This window comes from Trachurus trachurus, assembly GCF_905171665.1.
Source record: "Trachurus trachurus genome assembly, chromosome: 20".
NCBI lineage: Eukaryota > Metazoa > Chordata > Actinopteri > Carangiformes > Carangidae > Trachurus > Trachurus trachurus.
In genome coordinates this window covers 18,670,916-18,690,576 of record NC_139911.1, presented here as the reverse complement: position 1 = coordinate 18,690,576, position 19,661 = coordinate 18,670,916, and the positions used below count along the sequence as shown (strand labels likewise).

The 19,661-nt window shown below is 41.5% G+C and overlaps 1 protein-coding gene across 1 annotated transcript in view; it reads left to right on the top strand.

Moving 5' to 3' along the window:
* Positions 1-243: 243 nt before the first annotated feature.
* The window catches only part of dpp6a (dipeptidyl-peptidase 6a), a gene marked incomplete at its 5' end in the record, with an annotated part of 165,447 nt that continues 146,029 nt past the window's right edge, over positions 244-19,661 (top strand). The window contains one exon of the mRNA XM_083995365.1: positions 244-417. Coding sequence (XP_083851491.1) covers positions 244-417 — 174 coding nt within the window. The remainder of the gene's footprint in view (positions 418-19,661) is intronic.

Sequence of the window (19,661 nt, the reverse complement as noted above, 5' to 3'; positions counted from 1 at the left end):
AGTGTTGGAAACTGCGTCGCTGCCGCATCGGTGAGACCAGAGAAAGTACGTGATGTGAATCCTGAACAGCTTGGACTGATTTTTTTTTTTTTTTTTTAACTGAACCAGAGCATCTTCTAATCGAATTACCTCAGCCATTATTCATTGACCTTCTCTAACTCGGACTTTCTTTTGCATTTATTGATTGACAACACAGACTCTCCAAGTTATTCTCTATCTCTCTTTTTTTGACGAATAGTCGAAATGGCGTCGCTGTATCAAAGATTCACCGGCAAGATCAACACAAACAAATCCTTCCCTAACCCTCCAGAGGCGAGCCATCTCCTCGGGCAAGGTGTGGAGGGGGAGAGGGCGGTGGAGAACCAGCGACCCCAGCCTCAGCATCAGTACCGTCGGCAGCGCGGCGAGGACGAGGATGTAAGAAACTTAACACGTCAATCACTGCCGTTGTTTCTCGATTAGACAAATGCGCTCTTATACACATGGCATCGACTTTTAAATGATGAGCTGTATTGATTGTAGAGCCCAGGAAAAGGTTGAGTGTACTTAGTGTCTCTTTGCTGTTAATTACAACTCCCCACTGTTTAGAGGGGAAAGTTGTCAAAGTTGTGCGTCATTGCCTCAATTGGCTGACTTGTCTGTCAATAAATGACGCGTCAGTAACGTTTCTTGGAGAGCGATACACGCTCAGTGGCGCTGTCGGGTCACTTAATACATCTCACAAATGACACGTCAGAATCTTTGACACTATTGGTGCTGTTGTTGGATGCGCATCGGGTCCTACTTTTACACCTAACATGCATCTGTTTAAACCGTCCTTGAAAGTAGATTTTCACTGTGGGTGGAATTAATTTATGGCAAACGCCCTCATTCCCTGACCTTTTCCACAAGCTTCTGTTTTTTGTCATTATGTTACATGTTCATACAGGGCAGATGTTGTGCTGTGAAAATGCAGAAGTAGCCATGACTCAGAGACTGCATTTTGTTCTCCCCCAGATGATTTATTTGTGGAGGGATTTTCATACATTTCAACGGGGTCACCTTGGCTCTTTAATAATGGCGGTATTCTAATCCCTGTTTGGCCGTTCTGAGCTCCCGCCCGAGCCTGAACCGCTGCCAAAACCATCAGGTAGGACGAGCAGAGCCGTGGCGCTGTCCATGGTGCTGAACCACTGACTGTCTGTTTACCCTCTGTATTCGCTGTCCATGGTGCTGAAGCGTCGACTGCCTCTTCGCCCGTCATGGTCGCTGTCCGAGGTGCTGAAGCACAGACTGACTTTTCTCGCTCTAGTCGCTGTCCATGGTTCTGAAAACAAGACAGCAGGTCCCAAGCCTTTTTTTTTTATTGTGAGGCTGCATTTGTTTGTCACTTCCTCACATGACACATTTGCATTGCTGCTTTCCCCTTGTTTGCTGAAAGTTGTTACATATACTGCCTGTGCAGTTCCTTGGGATAAGATGGTTTAGTGTCTGAGGTTTAAAGATTTCACATTGCAGAAAGCAAACCTCTTTTAGTTGTCAAAATAACAGGCAGCCCAAATGTTTTTAATATACATTACAACCTATAGACTCCAGGGTTTTCTAGAATTGATGGATTGCAGCTTGAACTTTCTGCTATTGAGAATTATATAAAATAACTATACAAAAACAGATCTTTTCAAAATCAGACATTTTTATTTAGTTTTTCGTTGTCATACAAAATATAGGCCTATATGTATTTGTTACTGATGAATGATATGATTATATATATGAACTAGAAAATTTCCTCTCGGGAAATTTTGAATGGGCCACGGGAGCTACTGCGGGTTGTGCCATCTCTGTCAACATGGGAATCAAACCCACGATCTTAAGATCAAGACAGAGCTGATCAGACAGACACATGATCATCTTTCTATAAGCACTGATATGGAGGAGCTGTAACCACATTAGGTTAACTGTGTGTGTGTGTGTGTGTGTGTGTGTGTGTGTGTGTGTGTGTGTGTGTGTGTGTGTGTGTGTGTGTGTGTGTGTGTGTGTGTGTGTGTGTGTAACTGTAAGCTGGTTCTAGAGTCTCTGTGTGTGTGTGTGACTATGAGCTGCATCCTGTGTCAGTCTGATTTAGCTGTGTCTGTGTTTATAAACATTTAAACGAGCGCCAGGTGGATTGTTCATGAAGTTAACGAGCTCTGGCCTGGTTACCACAGCAACTCCAGGTGGTTACCACGGCGATAGGGGCCCCCGCAGGCTGAGACAGACAGAAACGTGGAGAAAAAGAGCCATTTTCTGCCTCTGCACCGGTCTCACATTTAGGCTTAGCATGACAAAACGGTAACTCCCAGCAGAACAAAACACAGATCAACGTTGCTCTAAGGACTTACTGAAATTTTTGGTACGATTTGGTGTTTCTACAGTAAATATTTTGGCGACGCTGGCAGTTTTAAAACATCAGGCCGTTCTGCTTCTCTCAGAAAATATTTGTATTGGAGTCAATGAGGAGCAGAGACAGACGTGGCCGCACTTAGAGGCTTCGAGTTTAAATTCTGTAAGTCTCTCTGATATTTTGAGCTGATGATGAGTGACAGGACAAGTTTGTCTTACAAATTCTGAAAAAATTATGTGTGTAGAGTGTAAATTGTGGCCGGGCCGAGTTTGGAAAGAGAAAAAATCTGGAGTTTTTCTGGCATCTCTCCCACTCTAACCGATGATGTCACGCACTCTGACACGAACATTCCGTCCAATACACACCCATTATAATCTTATAATTTCTCCAAAAATGATCATGGTCATTGAACAGGGATTGATCAAAAACTATATGACCTATCAAAACGTGGAGTAATACGCCAATACACAAGACTTGTGTCTACTGTTTAAAGTTTAAATGGAGTCTCTAGGTGAAAGTATGCCTGAGCAGTAGACGTTTGTTAAACTCCAATGATTGGTCTTTTTCGCTCTTTTTTTCCCGCCCGTCCCATTCATTTCAATGCAAAAATTTTGCACGGTTTTTCGCGACTTACGTCGCGAAAAATTCGTATACTGTTGAGAAAAGTAATAGCACACCGATCCCAATCAAGCCGCACGTTTTGATATATAATTTGGCCTGCAACTCTTCGAGTTGCAGGACTAGTAGCGAACCGAAAGTTGGCCGGAAGTGGAAAAATAACTAGAAAAAGCATTTCCAAGAATGGAAATGGTGTGACTGCTGATAGCAACTGAACGCTGTTGCAGAATTAGCAAATAGTGCAAGCAGTGATCACCATGCAAATTTTTTACCAAGGTTGGAATCAAACCCACAACCTCATGGTCATTAGACTTCCACTCTGCCTCTAGGCCACGGTGCACACACAGTTAACACCAAGAAAGCTTGAGAGTCAAGCTTGAATGACTTAGAATGAAAATTTCTGTGAATTTCAGGCTGAGAGCAGCAGTTTCAACATGAAGCAAGTTATCAGAAGTCAACAGAGGACAACTGGGAAAATAATTCACTATAATTGTTGTTGAGGCAAGATTTGAACCAGCAACCTTCAGGTCTCCAGACTAGCAAGCTAACCACTAGGCTACAGACAGAGACAGTATGTGAAGGGTAAAGAAAACCTTTGATAAGAGGATCACTGGCTTCTGCTTAAAGAAAAAAGTAAGGAATCGTGGCAGAAAAAGTTAAATATTTTAAAAAGTATAAATAGTTAAAAAGAGAAAAGTAATGCCGATAAAGTTAAAAAAAAAAAGCTGCACGTTTTGATATATGAATTGTTGAAATAGCACAACACCTAACACACTAACCATATGGCCACAGAGAACCTGAGTTACAATGAGCTTTATACTATGAGGAATCAAAGACTGTCCAATGACAGCTGAATAATTGGAATCAAAAGTCAAGCAATGATGTGAAATGACTGAGGTAGGAATCGAACCCATGACCATATGATCACTAAACCTTTACTCTGCCACTCGGCTACAGAGAGCACACTGCTTTCAAGACTGTTGTCATTCATTCTAATGTGATGATGTGCTGCAAACTGGTATGAGTAATCAAGGAGATAACAAACACCTGTGACCAATTGAAGGCGGGGGAGGAGAGCAGAATTCAACATAACATAACAAGAGTTCTTCCCTTGGATTCGAACCAGTGACCTTAGGGTTGGGAAGCGGCCACCATAACCCCTACACTACAGTGGAGTTGTCAAGAAGACTGTTGTCTGTTAATGATCTGCACACTGTCAACATCTAAAAAGTTAAATATTTGAAAAAGTATAAATAGTTAAAAAGAGAAAAGTAATGCCAATAAAGTTCAAAAAAAGCTGCACGTTTTGATATATGAATTGTTGAAATAGCACAAAGTATGAAGGACTAGAAGAAGACCGTAAAAAGGCGGAAGAAAATGGCCAAACAGAAGAACAATAGTGTGACTGCTTCAGCAGTCACACTAATAAGAAAAAATCCACACAATAACAGTAGTGCCCGGGCTTCGCCCGGGCACTGGTCCCTGCAGCTATTTCATAGCTGTAGGGATCAGTGCCCGGTGCGATTGCCCGTGGCCCTAATTAGGATATAAGTTTTTATGAGACACACAATCGGCTGCATCCAGGCTTTTCACTTACATATTTGAGCTGACACCAACATTTTGTAGTTTCATTAACATTGCAAGTTAATGACTCAGCATTACACAATTTACAAACAGATGTAAATCCACTTTAACTAGTTCCATTTGAAAGTCTTCAAGGCAACTTAGTTGTTTTGATCTTTTGTCTCCTTTAATCTCAGTTACAAAGCAGCAAGTTGACACGAGGGGAAACTGGGACTTGATTGGTTCTCCTATCATTGTCAGAATGACAGGATATGTTCAGCACACTTTTTGTTAAAAACTCACCACGCACACTGTCTTCACTTGAAAAAGGAACATTTATTTGCAGCATTTCAGAACTGGTCTTACATCAGGCAAGGATGATGTTCAAAATGTATTTTTTAAATTTCAAAATTATCCAGCAGTTACTACTTAAAGAAATCAGCATGAACTTCCAGAAAACCTCACAATCCATTTTTTTTACACCAATAACATCTATCAAACATAACATGAGCTCTCCATCCAAATATCTGCATCTTAGGCATTGCCTGCCAGATTGTGTTGCTCCCTCCTGCGTCGTACATTGATAAGGTGCAGGAGGTAAAACACTGGTTGAGGTGTACATGAATACAACATGAGGTTGATTTATTGACCCATGGTGCTGTCTTTGTGTTTGTTGGTGCAGAGAACTCCAACATGATCTGAAATCAATACAAACAGTGATGTATAGTCCCTATTCATCAACCTGAGAGCATGACGGGGGATAGTGCATGCAAGAGCTTTGTCAGATATAAGGAGTTTGGAGTGTTAGGCCCGTGCAGTGATTACCACAGGGCAATAATGTGTGAGAGACAATTAGTTCTGTTGATTCATCGGTAGACTTATCATTATCAACATTTCTCATGCTCTACCTGTTTAATTATATAGAGAGTACATGCTGTATTTATATAGCTGTTATACTGGTCCTGACTAGCCTTCTTTTTTTAATGTCAATCCAGGCTTTGGCATACATCCAACTGTGTGGCTTTAATGACTGAGTCTGGCGGAGGTGACATTTACATCACACTGTGTGGATGAGAACTAGAGCCCACTGGGATGAAGAGCTCATCCACTGACTCAGCCTTCCTACGGGGCAGTGCACAGCCCTGTTCTGCCACTTCAAAAGTTTATCCACCCTTTTCTCCTTCCTGACACAGCACTTCTCTGTCACACTGTGACTATTTTTAGCAACAAACGGCAACATCAGAAAGGTTTCAAGCTTTATCATTTTCTAACAGTGGCATCATTTTATTTTATTTTGCAGTAAAAAGCCTTAATTGACTTCATCATATTGTGGCATTACTGGATTACTGCTTGCTTGTAATGCATGAGATATTGGGTTCATTACACGCATTGTGCTCATTGTACTGTAAGTCTTCCTTGATAAAAGTGTCATGTTAACACTTTAATTGTAAGACCCACAGTCTCAACACCCTCATTTTCTTCCTAATGTTTCCTCATCTTATCTCCCTGTCCTTAGCACCCACTTGCCTTTTTGCTCTGCTATGTGGTTTTCCTTCCAAGATGATAATCATATTTGCAATTTATACTAGCTTAAATATGAATCCAGGACCCAATAAAGTGAGGGAGCATGTTAAGGTTTACTGTCCGACTGAAGGACGCATGGATATTGATGGATGCCTTCGCTGTGCCAGGTATCGACTGAGTGGCCGGGTGACTCTCTAAGCACACAGCCTATAGTCCACATGCCAAGAGTGGGCAGTGATGGAATAAGTCTCCAAGCCATTTGTTTAAAACCTGACTTAAAGGTCCCATATTTGACTCTTTTCCAATGTTTTATTTGAAGTGTTTATCCATAAGAAGGGTTGTGGTTTTAAAGGGATAGTTCAACATTTTGGCATATTGACCCATTCCCATAATCCTTATAGTCTTAGGAGTAGATTTGTTACCTTTAAAGCAGAAGTGAGTGATCCGGTCGTTTTCGCTAATGCTGCGTTCCAGGCAGGCTTTTGAAATCGTAAATTACAGCTTCAAGTCACAACTTACGACTTTGTAGCGTTCCAGGCAACCCACTCGTGTTTTTCCGACCTGTTTTACCGGTGAAAGTCACTATAACGGCCACTCGTAACTTCCGACCGGTGAACTCGTACCAGATCGAACTGGTACCACTTCACGGTCGGAAAAATACGAGTTTCCTTGAACGCACCATAACAGTCCTCGTCGCTACATCACCACATTCACGGCGTTCCTTGGCTGCACACACAGCCCTGCATGCCGTTCTCTCTCCTCATTGGATAAAAACTGTAGGATACGATAAATGTTTTCTCTTCGGCTCAGAGCAGAGCAGAGGGACTGAGAGACCCGTGTTTCAGTCCAAACACTCTATGTAAGTGATTGCTGTCGGAAGATATAACTATTTAAGACTTATATTAACACAAATATATCACTCACTTCTGCTTTAATTGTCGGTGCAAGCTATTTTTAGAACGGCGGAGCAGAACCGCGAGCTGCTCAGAGCCACGCAGGCTCATGGGATTTCTTGGTTTCCCTCATCAAACTCATCAAATACACAATCCAACTTCTCCAAAACGCTCTCGTGGACAAGTTGTGACCTGCACATTCACCACACTATGAGATAATAACGGAACGTTACATGACGTGTTTTTTTATTTATTTTTTTAGGTAAATTCATGCAAAACCGCTGATGCGTGTTTCCGTCGGGGGCAGTTTTACGGCAAGCAGTTTCTGCATTTACCTCTGTCTCATAACGTTCTGTTATTATCTCATAGCGTGGTGAATGTGCAGGTCACAACTTGTCCATGAGAGTGTTTTGGAGAAGTTGGTGGACTGTTCTGTTGTAACATCACAAAGTTACAGAAGTCTTGACGGCTGGTTTTAAGGCTGAGTTTCTGAATAGTAGGCTGTGCACATTCCTCTGTGGACTGAGCACTTTGACAGTAATAATATAAGACCTAGACCTGCTTTTATAGTCAGAAAATCTCGGTAAGTGAAAGTGCAGATGTATCATCAGCAAAATGTACTTGAACAGGCTCTGAGCTTGATTGTACCTGTGAGTGATGTACTATGTATGGTATTTTTAACACTACGTCAATGCTGATGCATCAAGAACTTTAATGTTGTTGCTGGTTGAGGTGTTGATAGATTTCTACAGTACAGTACTATATACCTTAGGTCGCAAGATACATTTTAGGGATGAAAAAGCTAGATACATTTATATGCATGTTTCTGAAGCTTCCTCTAGTTTTTTGCTCTAATGTGGTGTATTGCATCATTTGAACTCTTTTGGCCTCGAACAGTCACCTAAATTAAACCATCTAAGGAGCTTAGAGAGGAGATCAACCTTTGGTGCTGCTGCTAACAACTCCCAGATGTCTGATATGTAACAAAGAGCCCTTGTCTGCTCTCTAATAAAGCATTATGTTTTCCTATCATAGCTTTTAAAGGAGGAGTATCTTCCAGTTTAAAAAAAAAAAAAGTACAATATTTCCTTCTGATGGAGGGAAACGTGATGCTCTGGCAACAGATTAGCATCATTGGAGTCACTGAACTATATTATTACAACATCAGAATGCTTAGTTTAAACTTCCAATCATATAATAGGTCAGTGATCAGTGTTTGTTTTGCATATGAGGACTCCAGATAGAGGAATTAGCCCCCCTCAAATAGACAATGCATTTAAAACAACTCATTATCGCTTTTGTTTGGCATGAGCTTGACTTATTCTCCATTGTGGGCTAAATCCGTCTCTGTCAATACATCTGATAGTGATCTTAGTCTGAAATCCTCTCTGATGATGATTCCCAGCTGGTGAAACAACTCATTACAATCTAATCAAACATTTTTTTTTTTTTTCATTCTTCAACCCCATGTTATCTGCATCCACTATGAGAACAGGGTTTCATTTGTGGCTGTTGAAGGTGTTGCGGGTGTCTTGTCTGGTGACTTTCACAGTCCAGCGGAGATCTGACAAGTCTAATGTCTGACAATATTTAGCTTTTCACCTTCCTTTGGTCCAGTCTGAATTCATCAAGATATTACTCGTGATATTATGTAAAGCCTTTTGGTTCCCACTTGAGCCTGTGCTCTTGCCGGCAGCTTTATTTTAAAGGGAAAAGTACATCCAGTCTCACATTTCAGCCTCATTAATTAGACATCCTCTTCGGTGGCGAGAAGACAGACCCAAAAAGCAGAAATGGATCCTTACTTTCGCCATCAAAGTTCAGTCCCCACGGTGTGATTCTGTTTTTCTCCACAGACGCCATTACAACAGTAAACATCTCTGTTTTATCTGTCTCTGTCTAGTAGGATCAGCACAAACGTAATGAGACTCAGGAGATATCTGGCTAAGATTCAAAAACCCTTTAACTCACAGAGAGGTGAGTGTGTTTTTAGTGTGTGTTGTGTGTGTGTGCGCTTTGGGCTGCATACTGTATTCCCACATCTGTACGTTTTTTCTTACACTCACCCAACTCATCTCACTTATTCTGCGGTCTAATGGCTTTGCGCCTGCACTTTGCATTAAGAAGGATGAGGAGGGCGGGGGAAGAGGATAAATCCGCAGCAGCACATTAACACACACACACAGTGTTTCTCCTTTTTTTTGGCTTTATCTCTCTGTCAAACACGCACACATGAATGCACGCAGAGACAAAAAGGGGATATTTTTCTGGGTATGGATTATGAGACAGCCAAGCCCTGAAATGCCCTTTTAATAAGCTGGCCGATATCAGATCCGGGTTTTATGACAACACAAATAATAATGATGAATAACAGTGAGAGGGAAGCTGTAAATACACAGTGTGTTGTCAAATACGCTTCTATACTCTTCGTTTTCACTGTGTCAGCAGGTAAAGGGGTTATTTTAGGCTATGATAGGCCTCTGAATAAGTCATGGGAATAATTTTGTTTCCCTCACCGGGCAGATAAAATTCACAGTTTCTCATAATAGACAGCCCTATGCTTATAATCTAAATGTTTTTTTTCTTTTATTTCTTTATATATTTATTACACTCAGAAGATATCTCTGTTCTCACAGTGCTATCACTAACACAGAAACAGAACAGCTTTCACTGGCGTCGAGAGATTACTGTCTTTTTTCTAACACCACAGTCAGCAGTATGTGTGCGCCGCTACAGTTAGTATTCCTACATCTTATTTTGACCTAATTTGTCTGCTTCAATTTTCACAAACAGAACTTTTAATGCCTTTTTATTCTGATCAACTCGAACATTTTAGATGAACTAAAACTGCAGTTTAGTGTCTGTAGACTCATATGTGAGTAATATTCTCTTTCACTTGATTTTGTTTAAAAAGTCCAATGCTGTGTTTAGTTCTGTCTTCTTTTCTCCAACAGCCCATTTGTTTTTTCATTAACTTTAAGCACCCTGCGACACAGACTGGCTCATTATTTTCTGTCTCATCGAATCGCTTCGGTTTACATTGGTTCTTGTGCACTATTGGCTATGAGCATATTGTAACAGTATAATAGGATAGCCTGCTGTGTGAGTAAACATTATGGTAAATGATGCATGTTTTTCTATAATTGTTTAATGTCATGATATACCACTGTCAACAGCATGGTGTAGTAGTTTAGTAAGTGCTCAGACCGGTACTCATTGTTGGATGATCCATTTAATCCACTTCAAGTAATGTATTTTCCATTAAGCAGTAGCACATGTAATGTAAACATGCTACCTTGGTTAGATTCAGGTTAGATTGACATCTCTCCTCTGTGTTTTCAGTGAAGTGTCTTAACAAATATTTGAACAATTGGCATAACATTTGTTATAATCATGTCCCCTCAGAGTGAACTTTAGTGATCCTTGAATTCTTATCTTGCACCATCAACAGAAATAATGCATTCAATACTTTGGTTCGAGAAATATAGCTGCAAAGTAAAAGGGATAGTTCAACATTTTGGCAAATTGGCCCATTGCCATAATCCCTATTGAATGTTGAACTATCCCTTTAACGATTATTTGCCATATTGCAGTATCATGCTAACATTACCATGTTAGGTCACAGACGGCTGTAGACTGTTAGCTGGCCACATTCAACACATTTCAATTTGATAATTGCTGCGTGAAGTTGCACCTTTTGTTAATTTACCTTTATTACATAAAAGTTTCTTTAATGTTCTACCTCTGTCTCTGTAAGATATTCAGGCAACAGTCAAGAACCAGAGTCAAGAACCAGAAACCCATGGAAATCAGGTTCTTGTTTTACCAGAAAGTGGATAAAGAATCTTCTCTTTCACATAGCTACATGTAGTATGCAGCAATGTTCCCCGGAGTACTGAACAAAGGGAGTCCAGGTGAATACATGCGTTGCCACTGTCTGTCTTCTGCTCCCAGTGAACTAGTCTTAATTAGTGTAGAATAATTAACTGCTGCTTATTTAATTCTACCTGATTACAGATGGAGCATTTGCCAGGTCTCTACTCATTCTGTGTTGATTAGTAAATAGTGAGTGAATAATGGCACTTGAAGTATAGAGACATCTGTCTATACACACTCGATTCAGGGTGGCGTCTGGAGACCCATGTGTGTGTAAAATGAATGAGTGTGTGTGTGGTGTTTTTATTTTCACAATCCTGCAGTATTTCCTTACAATCACAAATAAAAAAGAGGGCTGAACAAGAACCAGGGGAATAATGAATACGCAGTCCTGTCCAATCAGAAAACAACAAATGTAATTGTTTCCTATTGTCTCCAGTCAATAATAACACCACCCTGCCTTCACTTGATCACTGTCATTCTCTAAATCCTATGTGACGAGACCTCTGTGACCTCCGGCTCAGTTTCCTCCTTTAGCTAATTTCTCCTTCATCAACGCACCCACAAAACACTCCATGTTGATCAAACATGACGCCTTCGCATGTGCACCATTTTTCCCTAGCGATGAATTATGCAGCCACTGGGGTGTAAAACTGCAGTATGGTTTATTTATCATCGCAAAGCTTTTGCTAACCAAATCAGGTACACATTAAGAGGGGGTTCGTGGCTAAATTGGCATTCTTGTGCATAGGTCAATCATGTCAAGCAGAAGGAGGTCATGGGATTAGTTGGAACACAGGCAGAAGGTAGTTTTAATGGGTTCGTGTCACAGTAGCTCTGTATAGAATTGTATGCGTGTATGTATGATGCATAGTAAAGTACAGACTTGGTTCCCCACACAATCAAAAATATGCCAAATTTTCCTTGTATTCCCCCTGCCTCCTTTTCCATTCTGTGTATAACAGTGATTGAACATGTCCAGAGGGAGAGTTCACAGCATCGCATAATCCCACACCACTCACTGGAGGGATTTGCGAAATAATGACAATCTGCATCAGATTTGTCCTTAACAGCTTCGAAAATAAACGGAATAAGAAGTTGTTGAGCGAAAAACAACATCTCTGCTGCACACAGCTCTCCTCTGTCTCTCTCCTGCTTTTTGTCACTTCTCTCAGAATCTGTGTTTTGCAGAAATGGAGAAACAAATTCCCCGGTTAACTGCGATGGAGACGCTATAGATAACTTTAGAGGGGTAAAAAAAAGGGCAGATTAGTCAATACAGAGTGTGTCTCACTGTTGACGTCTGCAACTCTCTAACCGGTGCTGCGTCGCCTCTTTGTGTTGCCGCCGATGCTCGTCTGGCAGCTAGCTGACGATAACAGATGGTGGGCATTAATAACGTCATCTCAGCATAAAATGAATTCATATCCGGCCTCTTCACGAGGTATTTTCAGCGTGACGAGAGGCAGGCAACGGAAAAAGGAGGAGAAGGAGGAGGAGGAGGACGCAGTCACCAAAATGCTCCTCTGCTGGGTTTTAAGCAGAGTTTCCTCTCCGCCCTTATCCATCTCTCTGACATATGCATATAGCTGTATACAAAATGCACACATACACAAACACATGTGCAGGCCTTAAGAGCTGCACTGCGCTTCACTTTTATGGGTCAGAAAACTAGAGTGCTGATTTAGTCATTATTTATGACTGGACGCAGTACTTCTAAGATTAGGAAGGAAACAGCGGAGAGGCGGATAACCCCCCGAGCATTCCCACTGAAAACAGACAGCATGTGATTTACATGAAACTGTGACTGCATGAGGTCAAACTCTTGACTGTTTGATGAACTTTTTTGCTAAAAACCCTCCCAGAGGAATCAAGTTGGGTTCTTTTATGAGTTTGCAAAGTTTTTCGTTTGCTCTGGGGTCTAAATTTGGCCAGGCGTTTGTACCTCTGCAGGTTCGGTTTGGTCTTCAGATGTGGTTCTTGTGTGTATTGATGTGTTTTTCTTTAACTTTAAAAATTCATATAGGAGTCTGTTTCATGTGATTTAACACAGAATCCTCTACGTTGCAACATATTGCAGTGAATCAAAGCTGACCTGTCAAGCTTATTGAGCACAGGGGGACCAGAACATTGACTTTTTATGGTTTTCTTTGACAGAATATTTAATATACGCTTGTTAACTGTTCAGTTGCTTATAAGATTTATCATCTTACATTTTTAACATCAGACGACTAGCTACATCATGTCAGCTACATTTGAGGCTGGAGAGGTAAAAAGCATCACATGAAGTGCCCCTGCTACACCACTAGAGGCTGTCCTGTTGCTGTCTCAGAGTGAGCTGTATCACTTCTGCGGCGGAAAGGGCTGGAAACACATCGTTCTGGAAGCGGGGTCTGTTGGGACTGAAGGCCAGGCATACAAAGTGAGGTTAAATCAATGATACAGGGGATGAGGGATGATGAAAGGAAAGCGCAGAGACAGAGGGACGGAGGGAGGAAGGGACAGCCACAGACAAGATAAAGCATTTGCCTTTAAGGCAAAAGAGGCCAACAGAGAAAGACGCTTGATCAAAACCAGAGGTGGATAATTGAATAGTGTATTATATAATAAAAGATGAATAGTGTGTCTCTGAGACAATAAAGAGGGGATGTGACCCAGCCTGCACAGACTGGAGGATCACAGCAGAGGCCTGATGGGTAAAACTGAATGGAGGGAACTGTAACACCTCATCCTGTGATCACTGGGTCAGTTGAAGGAGGAGTAAGGTTTAAGGTTTTTGTCTATTGCAGAGGCAATCTAGACTACTGCAGTTTACTCATGGTATGTCTTTGTGCATTAATTGTGTGCGTGTGTTTGTGTTTCAAAATCATAGCTAGCAATTAGCATCCTCAAAATCTCCATTTTCGCCACTCATCCCTTTTTACTTCTCAGAAAACACACAGATCAGTCTTCACGGGAGCAGAGATGCAACATTCAACTCTCAGTGGCATCAATAGGCTGAAATGCAGCAACACAAACCTCAGCGTGTGAGAGCATAGCGAGTCCAAATGCATTAGGATCCATTTAGCACTTAAAGATAGATTTCAGCACCTGTCCCGGAGCTATTATCAGCTGTGCGTGTGAACAAACAACACCCCATTCAACACGTATCAAGTCGAAATGACAGTTGGCAAAGAAGCATACCAGCAGTGGAGGAAATTTGCATTGTGCATCATTTGTAGTCACAGGATGATTTGCATTTTGTGTAAACTTTGGTGGTAAAACCGCAGTCATCTGATGCTCATGTTTCAATACTTTTCATCGAGGAACCATCTATGATTAAATAACACCCGCGTGATCCAACAAACGACTTTTGTTAACAAAAGTGCAGGTTGGTTGAGTTCCTTTAAAGGTGTTCAGAAAACAAAATTGAAATTGATCCCACTATGAATCTTAAAATTAGTGTAATCACTCATCTATCAGACGATGTAGGCCAAACCTTGTGCAAAATTCTATTTTTGAGTAAATCCGGGGTGAAAGTGGGTAGTTGTTTTCTCGCATTGCATAATACAGGTGCGCGAATTATGTGTCTCGTCGCTCACGATTCATCAGCCAATGATATCAGGATCCGTCATCCGTCAATCAAATGTCTGAGAAAAAACAGGAAGTTTTGACAGCGAGTCCATCACTTAGCCCAGCTAGCTAAGTTAGCAAGCTATAACATAGCGAGTTTACTAGCTAACAGTAACCCTAACACACTTGCACACACATACACACACCGAGCTGGACAACATCCAATCGAATTCCTTTGAAATGCTGTGTCCCGCCCGCTCGATAACACCCAATCAAATTTGTTTTCTTTACTCGTGTAAACCTGTGCGTAAACTCGTGGAAACTTGTGGAAGGAGGCGGGACAAACAGGACAAACGGCCATTTCTGAACACCTTTAAAGAAGCTTTTTCTAGACTAACTTTTGATTGCTAAATAGCTAAGGTTATCATCAAGCGAACCTGTATTCAGACGCCATCCCCTCATCTTTCTGCAACACAACTCAATCACAGCTGCTTATTATAGCTCGCCACTCTGCCTCGGGTCTGTGGAGATGCAGGTGACAAAACGGTGATGAACAGGCAGGTTAATAGCTTGGCTTTAATGGTGGCTAGTGACAGCTTAAATGCCTTGATTGTTATTTATCAGATAATGATGTCGCTAATAGCCAGTGTGTTTTCAATTGAGCATATTAAGCAAACTGATTGTTATTCTGCAAGCACAACTGTAGTGGGCAGAGTTTCCTTACGGTTAATGGATACAGCACGCAATCACCCGTAACTGGAAACAAGCAGAGGATGAGGAATATTGGAATATTCCTCTGTTGTCTCCCAAACTTTGCTATTTTGAGGTGGATCCATTCTGCCAGACACCCACCGCACCCATCCTCCTTCCCCCCCACCATCCCACTTCACACTGAAATCTCAGGGGGTGCATTAGGAATAGAAAATGGCAGGTAGGACTCCTGATTGTCAGTTTTCCCTCCGAGTTGAACATGCCAGTCTTGTTTCTCTTCTGTGATAGAGAGGTGTGTGATTGTGGATTATTAATGCGGGGTGTCAGGAGAAACAAAACGTTAAGATCATCGTGCACTGACAGGAAAAGGGTTTTCAGTGTCACTGTGGAAGGGCACCGAGTGCTTAGTCTGGAGAGAGTGGAAATTCTGGATGTTAACAATCTTTAGAGCTGAAGCCTACTCTCTTTCTAGTGGAAATTTTACTTCTCCAGCCTTAAAATGATTAGTCGATACTCTCTCTTCATCTTTCTCTCCTACTCATTCACTGATGAACAAGGATAGTCCTTTCCATCCTCTTCGTACCCCTCCCCCAGTCTGCATCTGCTAATTTTACATCTATTTTCCGCCACCTTCTACTTGTCTTTTGTTGTGTGACAGACACACATTTTAATCCATTACACATCACCAACTGGAATACACTCATCTGCTCCTGCTGATGTGTTTTTGAGTACATAATATGGCTAATGGCAACTTAAATAAAGGCCAACACCCTGGAGGCAAGACCCTCAAGCTAAGGTACAGTAAGAGGTACCACTGTATCTCAGAAATAAATATGCAGACTTCCAGTCATATACAGCAGCATCTCTTGTTAATGATACATACAGTACACTCTGCTTTGATATACTGTATTGTTCATTAACAAATTGGGTATGTTGCTGACTGTAAAGATCCTGTGTGGCCCAGTCAGTACTTACCCTTTGAATTGTTAGTTGCGGTTGTTTCCAGAGCTCTCCACAGACCCTTCCTTTCCTTTCCACTGACCTGTTTAGAGCTCTGAATAGAACCCGAACATCACTGCCTCCTCTTCCTTTTTCCTTCAATCTTTTTTTTTTCTCCTCATTGCACGCCTTTTTGACCTTGTGTCCTGCTGAATGATGTCGGTCCGCTGGAGCGTAGCATTACATCAGCAACCTTGCCTCTCGTCCCCGACGCGAGATCGGGTCATGGCTGTGTAGTCCGGGCTACGCGTCTTTGTATCTCGGCCGAGATGAGCCGCATTGACCAGAACGTCTGTGTTTAAGGTGAGGTGAGATTTGGCTGCTACGTTTCAGTTCACAGACGCCCAGACGTTGCCCTGAAGGTCTTACTTTGCTCAAGGTTTGAAATTTAACTGTAGTGTTGCAGTTAAGCCAAAGAGCACCATTACATAGATTTTCCTGAAGGATTGTGCAGCACATGTAACAGCAATATTAAGTGCAGGAATTTGTAGGGTGTGGAGTTTTGGGTCACGACATCACAGGCACTTTATTTTGCTTTTTTTCCACTTTGAGCAAGTATATAATATAACAATGACAAACCATTTTGAGTACAACATATTTATTATTCGTTGAACCATAATATGTTGCTTTATTCTACATCCAGGACCAATCTTTTGCTGTTGGTCAACATAATAACTCTTCTTTTAGCTCTGTTTTTGGTCACCACCCACTCTTCAGCTGCTAAGTCCTGGAAAAGGTTCACGTATCTGTTCTTTTGAGTTGAGTAGCAAGTGTGCAATGCGATTTTAGAGCTATTTCAATAAAAAATGCCTGCCTTCTGCTTAGAGAGTGCAGTCAATCAAATAGTTGTAAGCCAGACCAGTATGAAGCTTCATTCAGACTAGGGGAGCAACAAATTCAAGTGATCAGCCCTTTTCCACATTTCACAAGTGTCATATTTAAAGATGTAGCCAGCCAAGAGGACAATAAATCATGTTATAATAAATCATGTAAATTACACAAGCTAAGGCAGCATATGTGCTCTAAAGGAATAGTACATTTTGACGATGCATAAACAATTTGACAAACGATCCCTGTGATGTGCTGTCAATGTCTTAATTCACTCAAACCTTAAAGGGACAGTATGTGAGATTTACCCCCATCTAGCGGTGCGGTTGCATGTCGGCACGTATTCTTGCTGTTGCGTTTACGTAAACTCAGGCAGAAGTCAGAAAAACAACACACGCTGCATGTATCAGGATAAACAAGCCTCTATGTAAACAAACGGTCCGCCAGCACGAGGCAAAACAATACAGGCGTGACAATATGTTGTCATGGTGATGTCGTATTGTTTACCTGACCCACGTTTTACCGGCTTTCTCTCGTCGAGTAAAATAACATCCAGTTGGTTTGCCGACGGCGTCACTCACGGCGTCATTCAGGTGTCTGACTGCACCTGAAGGCAACACCAGTGCCTCCGTCCTTCCTCACACTAGCTACACGGTGGTGACAGTTTTAACAGGCGCTGTCTGGAAAACTTTCTCCCCGAGCCGAGAAGCTCCGGCGGCCCGAGTTTGAGGTTACTTACAGCCACGGTGACACTGAACGTAAAACATGGCGATTCAACATGGCAGAGAAGGTTCGATGAACCCCCCCCTGTATGTTTGTAACGACTTGTAACATCTCATTCTAAGGTACGAGAAAGCGCTCGTTTGTATGCGGGCGCGATTCCACTAAAGTGAAATACGTATTTATGAAAGCGATATTTGATTTTTGTCAATAAAAAGCCAATAAAGTCCCATACTGTCCCTTTAAGATGTATTTCTTGTCAACCCACTAGTCATACATACCCTAACTCTACCTATCCTACTCTTTGTTATGTAACATATAGCTGTCTTTAAGTTATCCTATATATCTGTTATTTTTTATCTTTCGAACAGGTTGTACTGTATCATCTCTTTGATTTTCATCAAAGGTAGATCTTGAAAGATTTAACAGACGATCAAATCCAAGCCCAATCTCTGCAGCCGCAGCAAAGCACACAGCAAGAGGGAAGTGTGTTGAGTTATGAGCTGCTTGGATGGTTTGCAAGTTCTCACTTGTTGCTGTTGGCTTACACTGTCAGTAAATGTAGAAACTGACTGTACTGGAATAGACCTCAGATTAACGTAAATGTTGTTGAAATAATTTGGTCTAATAAACTGTGAATATGTATAATCTGTGCCACTTGTGACATATGTTTTAGAAACAGAGTCAATCTTTTGGAGTGGACTTTACCTTTAAGTTCCCAGCAGAGCACGTCTGGCCTGTGAAAGTAGAAAGCAGTTTATCAAACGCTGCAAGTCTGAGGATCTTTTTCACACAGATACATACACACACGGCAAAACAATGATGTGCTGTTTTCACATTTAACAGAGCCATAGATCAAGATCATACATGGCCCAACATTTTTTTCTGTTTGGAATTTCACTGGTTATTAATATAACCACCTCACGACAAGTTCTCTGATTCTCACACATAGTTTTCACATATAGAACATCTGTTCCTCGCTGTAACCCGCACCTGTTTGCACTCCATCCATGTCTGTACCATAGACATGGCATAAAGAGAGCAGCGAGTGACAACCCGTAACAAATGACCTCAGCTCTTTTTATTTGTTTTAAATCCATACAGCCATTACAGGACATTGTGAGGCCGTGACTGGGGCTCACGATAAATGCACCTCCCTGCACGCGTGTGAAGAATTACTCTCAGATATGAACCGAAGGGAATGGGAGGAGGATGGGTGGGGGGAATTGTTCGTTTTTATTTTCAACCAAGAATATTGCTTTTCTGTGGCTGTAAATGTATGTGCTTAGACTGGAGCTGCCTGGAGAAAGAAAAAAAAGAACTTTATTTGAACAATAGAAATAGAAAATAATTTGATGGGCTGGCAGACAGTACTGTGAATGAGTACATTTTTTCTGAAAGGACTGCAAGATTCAGAAGATGGCGCATATACAGATATACAGTATCTTCACGGACTGTGTGGTGTTTGGAAAGCAGCTGAGAGTCTGGCATATTTCAAAGTGGCACAAAATGAAAATGTAGCTGTATCTGGATAAATAGTCAAACTAATTTAAAAGATATGTCATTCTGGATGTAATAGTGGAACTGAAAATAATAAGATGGGGACCTGATATGAAAAACATGAATGCAGACCAGTGTCCAAGCAATAATAGATGATAATTTTGGCCTTGAGGCAAATCAGTGAGATGAGAGAGAGCTGGTGGGGTGTTGTTCTGCTGTGCTTTCAGGAGTAATGCACAGAAAAGGTCAAATTAGCTGTCTGATACTGCAGTTAAAGCCTTTGCTGTGGATGATCTGAAGCCTGCAAATGAGACAGTTATTAACCAGTTATAGCAGCTTGCCTGCATGATACCAGTGGCACCAGGGGATGAGGATTTGTAAATGAGCTTTACGCACTTTTTGGTCCACAGGAGTTAGACCCATAGATACTGACACTGATGTGAGGGGTATTTGGCTTGTGTCAGCACAATCTACAAAGCAACACAGTGTGAAACACACGGGACACAGAGGCGTGTGTG